The 10615-nt window shown below is 50.7% G+C and overlaps 1 protein-coding gene across 1 annotated transcript in view; it reads left to right on the top strand.

The window, feature by feature from the left end:
- Positions 1 to 199: 199 nt before the first annotated feature.
- Positions 200 to 10615, top strand: part of KANSL3 (KAT8 regulatory NSL complex subunit 3) — a gene marked incomplete at its 3' end in the record, with an annotated part of 16294 nt that continues 5878 nt past the window's right edge. The window contains exons 1-13 of the mRNA XM_009707078.1: positions 200 to 363; positions 1130 to 1220; positions 1529 to 1714; positions 1862 to 1993; positions 2321 to 2437; positions 3034 to 3135; positions 3275 to 3346; positions 3676 to 3750; positions 4645 to 4802; positions 5691 to 5754; positions 6265 to 6465; positions 6740 to 6896; positions 8267 to 8344. Coding sequence (XP_009705380.1) covers positions 239 to 363; positions 1130 to 1220; positions 1529 to 1714; positions 1862 to 1993; positions 2321 to 2437; positions 3034 to 3135; positions 3275 to 3346; positions 3676 to 3750; positions 4645 to 4802; positions 5691 to 5754; positions 6265 to 6465; positions 6740 to 6896; positions 8267 to 8344 — 1558 coding nt within the window. The remainder of the gene's footprint in view (positions 364 to 1129; positions 1221 to 1528; positions 1715 to 1861; positions 1994 to 2320; positions 2438 to 3033; positions 3136 to 3274; positions 3347 to 3675; positions 3751 to 4644; positions 4803 to 5690; positions 5755 to 6264; positions 6466 to 6739; positions 6897 to 8266; positions 8345 to 10615) is intronic.

Here is a 10615-nt window from a genome sequence, read left to right as displayed (position 1 = left end):
GGAGTGAGGGTTGGGAGTGTGCTCTGGGTTGCAACTCAGGGGCTTGGTCTTGGGATTCAGGGGGCTTGACCGGTCTCAGATGGGGAATAACAAGATAACCTGGTTTTGAAGCTCCATAGTCTTTTCATTTTAAAGCACAGCAGACCCCCAGGTGAGCGATCCCCTTCTCTAAAGCGTAATTATTCCTGACAGTGAAGCAGATATCCCCATCGATGTCGAGACAGTGACGCCCACACCCATGCCACTCTATGACAACCAGAAGGCGCGCAGCGTGATGAACGAGTGCGAGCGCCATGTGATGTTTGCTCGCACGGATGCTGATGCCCCTCCGCCGCCAGACGACTGGGAGGAACACATCAACAGGTAGCACAGGGATAGCAGAGAGGAGAAATTTGGGCACTAAACAGCCACCCGTTATGTGGTGTGGGCTTTTGTAGCGTGACCTGATATGCAGTGACGTTCCTGAACTGAATAATGTTCAAAGAAAATGAGTTCTCCTGTCCGAACTCCTTGTCTCCCTGCTGTGAAAGCTGTCGGATTTAACGGTAAAGGCTGGCCCAGCTGTTGAACCTCTCCTGCATGCTTCCCATGAAGCCGTCTCGTCTGTTTGGAGGAGGTTGGGACAGTGAGTCTTTAGATTACATGTAGATCCTCAGTTCAGCCATACTCCAATATCAAAAACTGAAAATGAGGATATGCATAAATTCCACCCTATAAAAAACCCTCTCTGGAACTGTAGCCAAGCCAGGTGACGTTACAAGGAAAGTTTGTTGTTGTTTTTTTCTGGACAGTTTGTTTGAGAAACGTGCCGATAACCTATGCTAAAAGGAGTGATTATTTTGATTTTATTTAATGCTTCTGCTGCTACTCTTGTCTTTCTGATGCTTGAATGTTTGCTGATGTGCCCTAGTGACATTTAAAAACTAGTGTTTTTTATTGAGCCATCCTGCTAATTAAATCCTCGGTAGCAAAACATACTTTGTCCGTATCTGTCAATCGGTTTTGGAAGCTGCAGTCGCAGCCGGTGCCCAGCTGTGCTGCCCACTGCCTTTGGGAACGGGCAGCAGCTTGCAGGACCTGGATGTCTGCGTAACAGCGACCTACGTTACCTCTCTGGTTTTCTCAACAGGACGGGTTGGACGATGGCCCAGAACAAGCTATTTAATAAGATTCACAAAGCGCTGCAGTCTGACAGACTGGCTCGCTTGGCTAACGAAGGGGTAAGGTGTTTTACTCCCTATTTCACTTTCCAGCAAAGTTGCTGCCTGTATGTTTTTATCGGTCCTTCCGAGCAAAGCCCGATTGAGTCAAGATGAAAGTTTTGGCCTTTGGGTTGTGTTGTCTTAAGAAACAGGCAGCTCTGGGCTTCTTTGAGGCATGACTTTATCCTGGCTGCGAGGATGTTGGTCTCTGCTTGCTGCCAGAGGACTTTGGCTGCCCGAGCCAATACTTTCCCGTGCCTCTGGATGCACATGGCATGCTTGATTTTTCCCATAACTGTGTTTCTTTTTAATTTCCTGGTTTTTAGGCTTGCAACGAGCCTGTCCTGAGGAGGATAGCGGTGGACAAATGTGCTCGGAGGGTTCGCCAAGCTCTGGCGAGTGTGAACTGGGACACCAAACTGATCCAGTGGCTTCACACGACGTTAGTGGAAACCCTCAGCTTGCCAGTGCTGGCTGCTTACTTGGATGCTCTGCAAACGCTTAAAGGAAAGGTGATAAAAGCAGTGAGAGAGACTTTGCTATCGCTTATAATCTTCTCCCTCTATAAAGCTCGTTAAAGGAAGCTGGTGGAGGTTTTATCCTCTTTCGTTGGAGTGGCTGTGTGTGTTTTCTCAGTCCTTTCTTGCCTCTGGTTTCAGATTCCCAGCCTGATCGACAGGATGCTGCTCTCCTCTACTGCGAAGACGGGGGCAGCGGGTGCTGAGGCCCTGTCTCTGCTGCTGAAGAGACCTTGGGACCCCGCAGTGGGTGTCTTGTCCCATAATAAACCAGTGAGTACCGCTAGGGGCTTGCAGGGAGCCAGAGGCTGGTCTCACATCAGCTTTGTTCTTTCCATCCTTCTGCTGTCCTCTTCCTTCTGCCTCTGTTTTGCTTTCTGGGCTCCTTTCTTCCTGCTTCAGACTTGCTCGACGAGGGGGGCTCCTTCTGTTGGACACTTTCCCCCCGTACTATCCCGAGGTAGCTTTGGCTGGGGAAAATGCGATCAGTTAATGAGCTACGCAAGATCCCTCCTGCTTCTTTGTGGAGGCCGGGCTGGGCAGCGAGGTCTCGGGCGGGGAAGTCGCTTTCCCTTACGCTTTTCTTGTTGAACTTTGTAGAGCAAATTGCCTGGTTCCCCCCTCATCCTGATTGCTTCCTCTGGGCCCTCCAACTCCATGTTCCCCACTTCTCGACGGCACCGATTCTGGCAGTCACAGCTTTCCTGCTTGGGAAAGGTTCGTATGGTTGGTTTTGAAAGGAGGGAAGTTCAAACTAGCGGCTGTGCTAGGCTGCAGCTGCTGAGCTTGTTTTTATAAGCCTTCGGTGCACCAGAATACTTGGTTATGCTGAAAGCAGAGGCTGGCATCTGCCACTGGCAGCGTTTAGCATTTGAGACACTGCACAGGGGATGAAGTTGCCCAAATCTGACACGTTTGGGGTCTCTTGCCCACCAAAGTCATCCAACTTCAGCAGTTTAGATTGTATCGTTACTGTTATTAAGGATTAGTGAGTCTCCCTGTAGGAAGAGGTTGGAGGAGAGAGACTGCAGGTCCCTTTAGTCCTCTGCCTGGATACAGAGCTGCTCATGCAGCTCCTAGTTATTGTGGTAGATACAGTGGGTGTGTAGGAGCGAGGTGAGTAGCAGAGGTTGTCTCTGTGGTGAGTTCTCCATTTCCTTCTTTCCCCTGGGATTCACTTCTAGCTGCTGAAAACAGAGGAAAGAGCACAAGTTCATGCATAAACCGTGTTCCAGTCCGTGCTCGTTGTTGTTGGTGCCTGCTGTCCGCAGTAACGCCTTGGTTATTTATCGCTCTTTCCTGGCAAACTGCAGGTGATTCCCATCGCCACCCACCTGTTGAACAACGGCAGCGGGGTGGGAGTGTTGCAGTGTCTGGAACACATGATCGGGGCGGTGAGGGGCAAAGTGGCAGAGGTAAGTAAGAGCGACGAGCGTTATTGGGGAGCCTTTGCTGCTCCCTTCAGACTATTCACCTTGCCTGTAGGTGCTGTGCCACCCCAGTGCATCGTCCCATCGTCTCTTCTCCATCCCTGTCTCTTTTTTTCTCCCATAGATTCACAACCACTTCTCTCACAAGCCGATCATCCTGATCGGGTGGAACACGGGTGCCTTGGTGGCCTGTCACGTAAGTACCTGGTTCCTTTGCGTTCTCTTAGAGCCCACTTGACAGCCTCAGTTCAGAGTTAGATTTGAATTATTGTTGCGTTTAAGGCTCTGCTGGAGGAGTTCTTGTTCGTTTTTCCAAGGCCTAGCTTTGAGACAGACATCCTTTCTGGTCGTGGGGGCATAAAGAAATTGAGTCATTCAATGTTTTTTCCCCCTACTCTTTTAATCAACAAAGCAAGATCTAAATATAGAAGATATTTCTGTGCCTGGCAGGAGCCTGGCAAAGCCGCCTTCGCACTCTCGATGCACTTGACTGTTAGGGTGCTGACTGTTGCTTTTTCTGCCCAGGTTTCAGTGATGGAGTACGTCACTGCCGTTGTGTGCCTTGGATTCCCACTTCTCACCGTTGATGGCCCCAGAGGGGTAAGGACCAAAAGCTGCACCTTTACAAGTGTCGCCTGTTTTTTTTTTTTTTTTTTTAGTTCTTCAAAATCTCCCTAGATTGTTTCATAGAATTGGGCTTGGAAGTCTGGTGATAATTGGAATATTTTTTTGAGGAGTATCTGTGTGATTTTTATTTGGAGGTGGTGTGCCCCACCAGCGGGACGGTTGCATTCCTAGTAGGATTCTTGATGCAATAGGAGGCATGAGAAGTCCTGTGTTCGCTTGTCTCCGCTGTGACGTGCTTTTGCAGCTCCTTCCTGGGATCTTATGTGCGGGTCGCTTGTTAACTGTGTCAGTTGGCACCAGAGAGGACAACTTGGGTGGATTTACATGGAGCCCAAACGACTCCTTTGTTAGCTGGCCAGTGTGTGACTGGGTTGGGAATGGTTATGGTTGTGCTAGTGAAATGGCTAATTCTGAGGGCAGTGGAAATCTGTATAAGAGGTGTTTGCTGGAACACGGTGCAGCTCTCGAGCAGAGTTTTCTTCAGGACTGGTGTGGCTGTGTAAATCTCATCGGGAGCTCACCCCAGGAAGCTTCGCTGTTGGTGCTTCTTCAGCCTTATCCTGGGTTTGTGCGGCAAAAGCTTGGAAGGAGGAAATTGCGGTGAAATAGGGTTTCTGAGAGGGAGGGCATCAGTCTCGGCTGTTAATGAGTAACAGCACTGTGTAGTCAGCTTTTGAGTCAGTCTTTCTCACGAGGTGTTTAAACAAACCACGCAATTTATACTTCTTTCAGGACGCGGTTGGTATGCACTGAGATTGCCCCTGTGACAAGTGCCTTCCCTTTTGGAAATCCTAATCTAATTCAAAACTGTATTCGGCTCCAAAGACTCTGCGTCCTTCCGGATTACAGTTTCTCTTGCTCTTGCAGGATGTTGACGACCCCCTCCTGGAGATGAAGACCCCTGTCCTCTTTGTGATCGGTCAGAATTCCCTGCAGTGCAACATCGAAGCGATGGAAGATTTCCGGGAGAAAATACGAGCTGATAACAGCATGGTGGTGGTGGGAGGAGCAGATGACAATCTCAGGTAATGCTCTGCGAGACGGATACTCTCTTCCCAGGAACACTGGGCAAGATCTGAGTGTGCTGTGTACAACCCCCCCTCAAATTCGGTACTGAAACTAGATGGGGACTGCATAAAAATGCTCCATCAGGGTCAGCTTTGTTATTCAAAACTTGGTATGTTGGGTAGAGGGTTGGTTTTCTGTGATAAATCTGTGTCGTTTCTTCCAGCGATTAATTAAAAGTTCCAGAGTACAGTGTGATGTGACACTAGAGCAAGTATTTGCTTTTTCATGCCCCCCCGCCCGGCTCTGGAATATGGAGCTTTTGGAGGCTGTGCACAGAACTGGAGTAGGGGAGGCTGTGAGAGCCTTCCAGGAAGCAAGAAGCCCTTCAGGTTTCAGTAAACTTCGGAGCTCGTTCTCCTGTTACACTTGTGCATGTTTGTAATAACTGCACCAAAAACCTGAGCAAGTCATGTATGAGGATAGGGTTGGCCTGATGCTAGAGCTGGACCCAGCAGCGCTGACAAGGTTTTGGAGCATCATATACGTCAGAAATCTGTAGTAGGGATAATCAGTAAAGGAGAGGAAAGAAAGAAACATAAAACTCCGATCCTGAGTCTGAAGACAGAGCTCTGAAGGGAAGGAAACGTCATATTTGCTTTGCAAAATGCTTTGGGACTCTGGGCCTTTTTCCTCACCATCAAAGTTTGTGTCAGCACTTCTGAGGGATAAATCTTTTATTTCCAGTAGACGGTGCCCGTGAGTTGGGAGCTGGCGGAGCTGGCGCTTGCCTTACTCTGTCTAACAGGATAAGGGAGTAAGCTTGATTCTTACTCTTCGGTGAAGAATGATGATGTGAAAGTGGAAAACCAAACGTCTGTTGACTTCCATCTGTGTTTTTTTAATAGGATAAGCAAAGCCAAAAAGAAGTCAGAAGGCCTGACCCAGAGTATGGTGGACAGGTGCATCCAGGTAACCACAGAAATCTTCCTTTTACACCTCCTACCTATTAAAAAAAAAAAAATCTATGCTGAAATGTCTCAGTGGCCACAAGTTATAACCTTACTGCCAGGATTGGTTGGATTGAAGGTAATCTGTCTCCTGAGTGACATTTTGAAGTGGCCATCTCCTTTCAAGAGGAGAGACGTGAGCTTCCTGGTAGCGCACATGAAACAAAGAGCAGTTTTCTGAGTCTTCCAGTACATCTGCCTGGGGAAGCAAGCAGTACTTCTGGGAGCACTGGAGAAACCATTCTGTTTCTCTCCCACGTGTCAGAAATCAGTGGAGTGTGAGCTCTAACGGGAAAACCAGGGTCTGTCTGTAAGGTTTTAGGGTTTCTTTTTGTGGAATATTGAGCCTAGAGAGTCTGATCCGTTTGTCCCTTAGGGAATCTTTCGTTCTTTTTTTGTTCTGAGCTGTGAAGATCAGTTGATGGGAGACCTGCACACCACTTACTCTCACTATTTGTTTCATCCTTCCTAGGATGAGATAGCTGACTTCTTGACTGGAGTCCTCACCCGAGCAGAGAGCCACTTGGGCTCCGATCCTCGTGACCTGGATGCTGAGAAGAAGAAGAAGCCGCGCGACTCGACCCGGAGGGATCTGTCTTTTGACTTGCCAGAAAGAAGCAGCAGGCCAGCCTCGCCGGCGGCCAAAGTGCCTGCATCGCCTTCGGGCTCAGAGGTGCGGGCTCTCTCTGGGATGCTTTGAGCTGGGGAGGGCTGAGGTTGTGTAAAGAGATGCTTTTGTACCACTGAAATATGTGGCGAGAGATGTGGTCAGTGTTGGAAGAGGGAGGTGAGAGGATACGGAGGGACTGATGGCTTGCGATGGGGCAAATGAACCTTCAGAAATAGATCTGCTCCAGCAAAAGGATGTCGGTGTGCTGCTACGCTCAGAGTTACAGCTGCCTCTTAGGGAAACATGGGGGTAAGAGGTGTCCCTTCTCTTCGAGCAGGACTTATCCAGCGTCTCCAGCAGCCCCACGTCAAGCCCCAAGACTAAAATGGCTGCTGTCTCGTCCATCCAGAAGCCCAGCCAGATCGGCACCACGCAGCTGCTGAAGAGGCAGGTGCAGAGGACGGACACTGTCCTGACGCACAAGCAGGCACAAGGTAATGCCCTCCAGCTTTCCCGCCCTCTTCCCTCTTAGCATCTCGGTTTTTGGTCTTTATCTGTCCTGACATGTGTAGGGTTTTTGTCTTCTGAGTCCTGTCTTGAATTCCAAGCTCCCCGTGGCAGCTTTCTCTACAGCTGGGTCCCCTGTCACTGTCATCCAAAAGGCAGCAGCCTGTGGAGGGTTGAAATTAGGTTGGAAATGGTCTTTCCGCAGCTCGTGGAGCCTGGCTGCTGTTCAAAGTGGGAAGGATTCTCCCTTGCTCTGGCTGACCGAATCACCACGTAGCCATACTCTAATTCTTTTTCAAGCGTGAGCCCCTTGACTGGTGTCTTGTATCCTTGAACGCTGCTTGGGAGGGAGACCAAAGGTACTCAGGAGGTGACTGAGGCTATTGAATTGTGACTGAAACGGTGGGGCTTGGGTAATTACAGAGTCATCTTGCATCAAATGGCAGTGGAAAACCTGCTCTGAATAAGAAACCAGCTTGAGCTGTGGAATTTTCTTGTCTGTGAGATGCTGATTAAAAACCTTACGGTGCAGCTTCAGTCTGATTGTGAACGCTGTGAGTGTAGGTAATGGTTTTGTTGATGACGATCCCTTCTGGCAAATATCATCAGCACCTGGGGAATAGTTCTCCATCCTGCCTTCTCTCCTTATTTCTCTGCTCAAGACAGACCTGCATAGGCTGCTTGTTGTCTCCTGCAACAGTGTGAGCCTCTACATTCTCTAAAGTCTTTCTCTAACTCCGGGGCAGGCTCCAGGGGGAAGCTGAAGCTTGGATCTTCCTTATTTTCTCAGACCACAGACTAAAGAAATCTATTCCTTTGTTGTTGTAGTTGAGGGGAGAAGTTTCTAGATGGCATGCGGGAGGCAGGAGGAGGGTCTGTGGAGGGGGGTGTGTTGTGGCCGCCTTCTTTTGTCAGGAGTGCTGCAGCGTGGCTTCTGGCCTGCGTTTTGTAGCTGTAGCTGTTCAGGGCTGTGCTGGCTGACGTCTCCCAGCTGCTCTCAGCTTCTCGGTGCAGTTGCTCGTTCGAGCTAGCCGTGGCTCTCGCGGCCAAGCCTGCTCTCCTTCCCTGGGCACTGGACCTTTTCCCGATGGCCATGGGGCTGGAGAGGGCCCGTGCTGTTGGGACGTGCTCTCCGTGAAAGCTGGGGTGATGTCCCTTCTAGTGTCGGGTGTGCTATACTGCTGCCTGGAGAGGAGGTGGATGTGTCTCGGTTGTGCCCCGTGGCTGGATAAGTCATGTCTGGAGCTCTCTGCCTGCTCTGAGATCTCTGTCTGTGGGTTGCAGTGGTGTGCCTGGAGCTCCCTGTCCCCTTCCAGGGCCGGGCTGTGATACTGTAATTCTCTCTGATTCATTTCAGCTCAGTTTGCTGCTTTTCTGAAACAAAACATGCTGGTGAGGAAAGCTCTTCCTCCTGGCACCTCTTCATGTCTCTTTGGTGAGTATCTCCTCACTTCTTGCTGTCTCTCTCTCTGTCTCCCTCCTTCTCTCTGTCTCTGCTACCTTCTTTCATCGTTTTCCTCTTCCCTTGCACTGGTTTGGGGGTGTGGCCCAACGTATCCCCTTGTCCCCCTGCTTTTTGCTTTCTCGTTGCTGTATTTGAAGCTAGAGCAAACAGCCCACTTGCTAGCTGGGAGCACTAACTTTTCCTGAGCTCTTCCCCTTTCCCAGTAGGTAAATACTGCTCTTTGAGCCGTGTAGGCTGGCAGCCGGTTTGCTCTGATGGACTAAAACTTTGTGGACAATGCGGTGACTCTTTGGGATCGTGAGTTTAACCCTTTCGTGAGTTTAACCTGGTGGACACCAGCGTGAGAGGCTGTGTGTGTTGGTGGAGCATCCTGAACACGTGGAGCAGCAAAGGGGCTCTCCGTGGGAGCAGAAACCAGGGACTGCCAAATGCCTTGGAAGGGGCAGGTGTAGACGCGTGGGGCTGCGTTTCTTGGCCAGAGAGGTCAGGGAGAGGGCTGGCTTTGGGAAGATTGTGATGTGGTGGGAGAGGGATGCTCTCTGGATCGGGAGATGTGCGGAGGTGAGCAGTTGTTAATCCTGGGGTCTTGCGTTAGGTGCCGGAGCATGCAGAGAGGTGGACCTCAGCGTGCGCGGTGCTCTGGGGGTTAGGGATCGAGGGGTGAGTTCAGAAGCGTATCTAAAGACGCCTTTTGCCGTCTTGAATGGCCGTGACTGTGTGGATCTGGGGTTAGGAGAGGAAGAAAAGTTGAAATCCAGGGCTTTGCGAGGCTGCGGTGTCGCCGTGTGAGCTGTCGGTGTCAGTTCTCTGTTTGGGTGACCCCAGGGTCCTGAGGGTGTTGGCGTGGGTGAGAACCGCCTCTCTGCAACACCCTGAACGCTGGTGCTTTTAACTTGATGAGGCAAGCGCTGGATGCAGAGAAGCTGGGGGTATTTTGGCATGCAGTGTAGAGACTCCTAAGATACAGGCACGCTGCTTGCCCTGAACACACCCGAGATACAGTCCAAACTGTATGTATATAACCGTGGTAACAAACTCCTGAGACAAGTACTGGCCCAAGGTGGTTGTTCTAATGGTTTCTGTCTCCCTTGAGCCTTGGTTAAAGGTTTCTTTCTCCCGTGAGCCTTGTTTTGTGCTCTCCCCTGTGCCATGAGGGTAGCCTGGGAGCACACATGGAGCCCTGCACTTACTCGGAGTCCTGCCACCCACAGTGGATGTTTCCCTGCCGGTGGGGAGATGTGGGGAGGCTGCCGTCAGCCTGGCCTGCCTTTTGATAAGATCAAAAGCCAATTAAGATCTCTAGGCTCGTTACTGCGTTGGCTCGGCTGCCTGAGACACGAGGTAGGAAGCTGGGGCGTGCGTGCTGTGTGCGTTGGAAGCATTTGCTGTTGTTTTGGGAGCGGGGTGCTCCTTCCGAACACGCAGCCAGCCCTTCACGGTGGGGGGGTCTGCGTGCCCCTGGACGAGCAGAAGCAAGCTCCGCTCTCGTGCGATGGGGACACAGAGGGACGTTGGGTCACTGCTCGCCGATGCTTGGAGGGGCACCTAATGCCACTGCCCGTGCATGTGCTGTTTCACTGTCCTGCTTGGCTGGTGGCACTTGGTGGGGGGTGCTTTGGGGCCTGCGGTCCGTGCACGCCTGATGAAGTCTCTCTGGATGGTGATTTGGACCATGCATGTTTGCAGGTGGGTGGGAGGCACGGGAGTGTTGCACGAGTGTCACGAGTGAACACGCTTGAGCCACAGGTCCGGCTGTCGATAGCAGGAGAGTGAGCTTGGCACTTGTCTTGGGGAGGAGAGCGGCCCCGAAGTGCTTGGAGTCGCCTGATGTTTAGGGGTTTGGCTACAGTCTTGTCCTACAGCCACAGTTCAGATTGTACAGGGAGCATATACATACAAATATACATATATATATATACACACACACATATATTGGTTCTATGTAATGTATCCATATCTAGATATATATATAAAAATAAAAAGGTATGTATGTTTTGGCCACTAGGCTGTTGAATGCTTGGCCTAGGTAGAATTATAGAACCCTTTAGGTTGGAAAGGACCTTTAAGATCATCGAGTCCAGCCGGATGCCCAGGACCATCTGTAAAGAGGGAGTTAGCTGGCTCAGCAGCGGTGTGCAGAAGCTCTCAATGGAGAGGGCTCTCCGTAGCTTTGAGCGAAGGCCTTTCCCCCTTCCCGCAGATCACGGCAGCACTCGATCGTAGTGGGGGCCGGCTTTTTTA

Source organism: Cariama cristata, unplaced genomic scaffold (genome assembly GCF_000690535.1).
Source record: "Cariama cristata isolate BGI_N322 unplaced genomic scaffold, ASM69053v1 scaffold17559, whole genome shotgun sequence".
Taxonomy (NCBI): domain Eukaryota; kingdom Metazoa; phylum Chordata; class Aves; order Cariamiformes; family Cariamidae; genus Cariama; species Cariama cristata.
The sequence above is the reverse complement of the archived record's forward strand: the minus strand, read 5'-3'. Positions and strand labels throughout refer to the sequence as shown.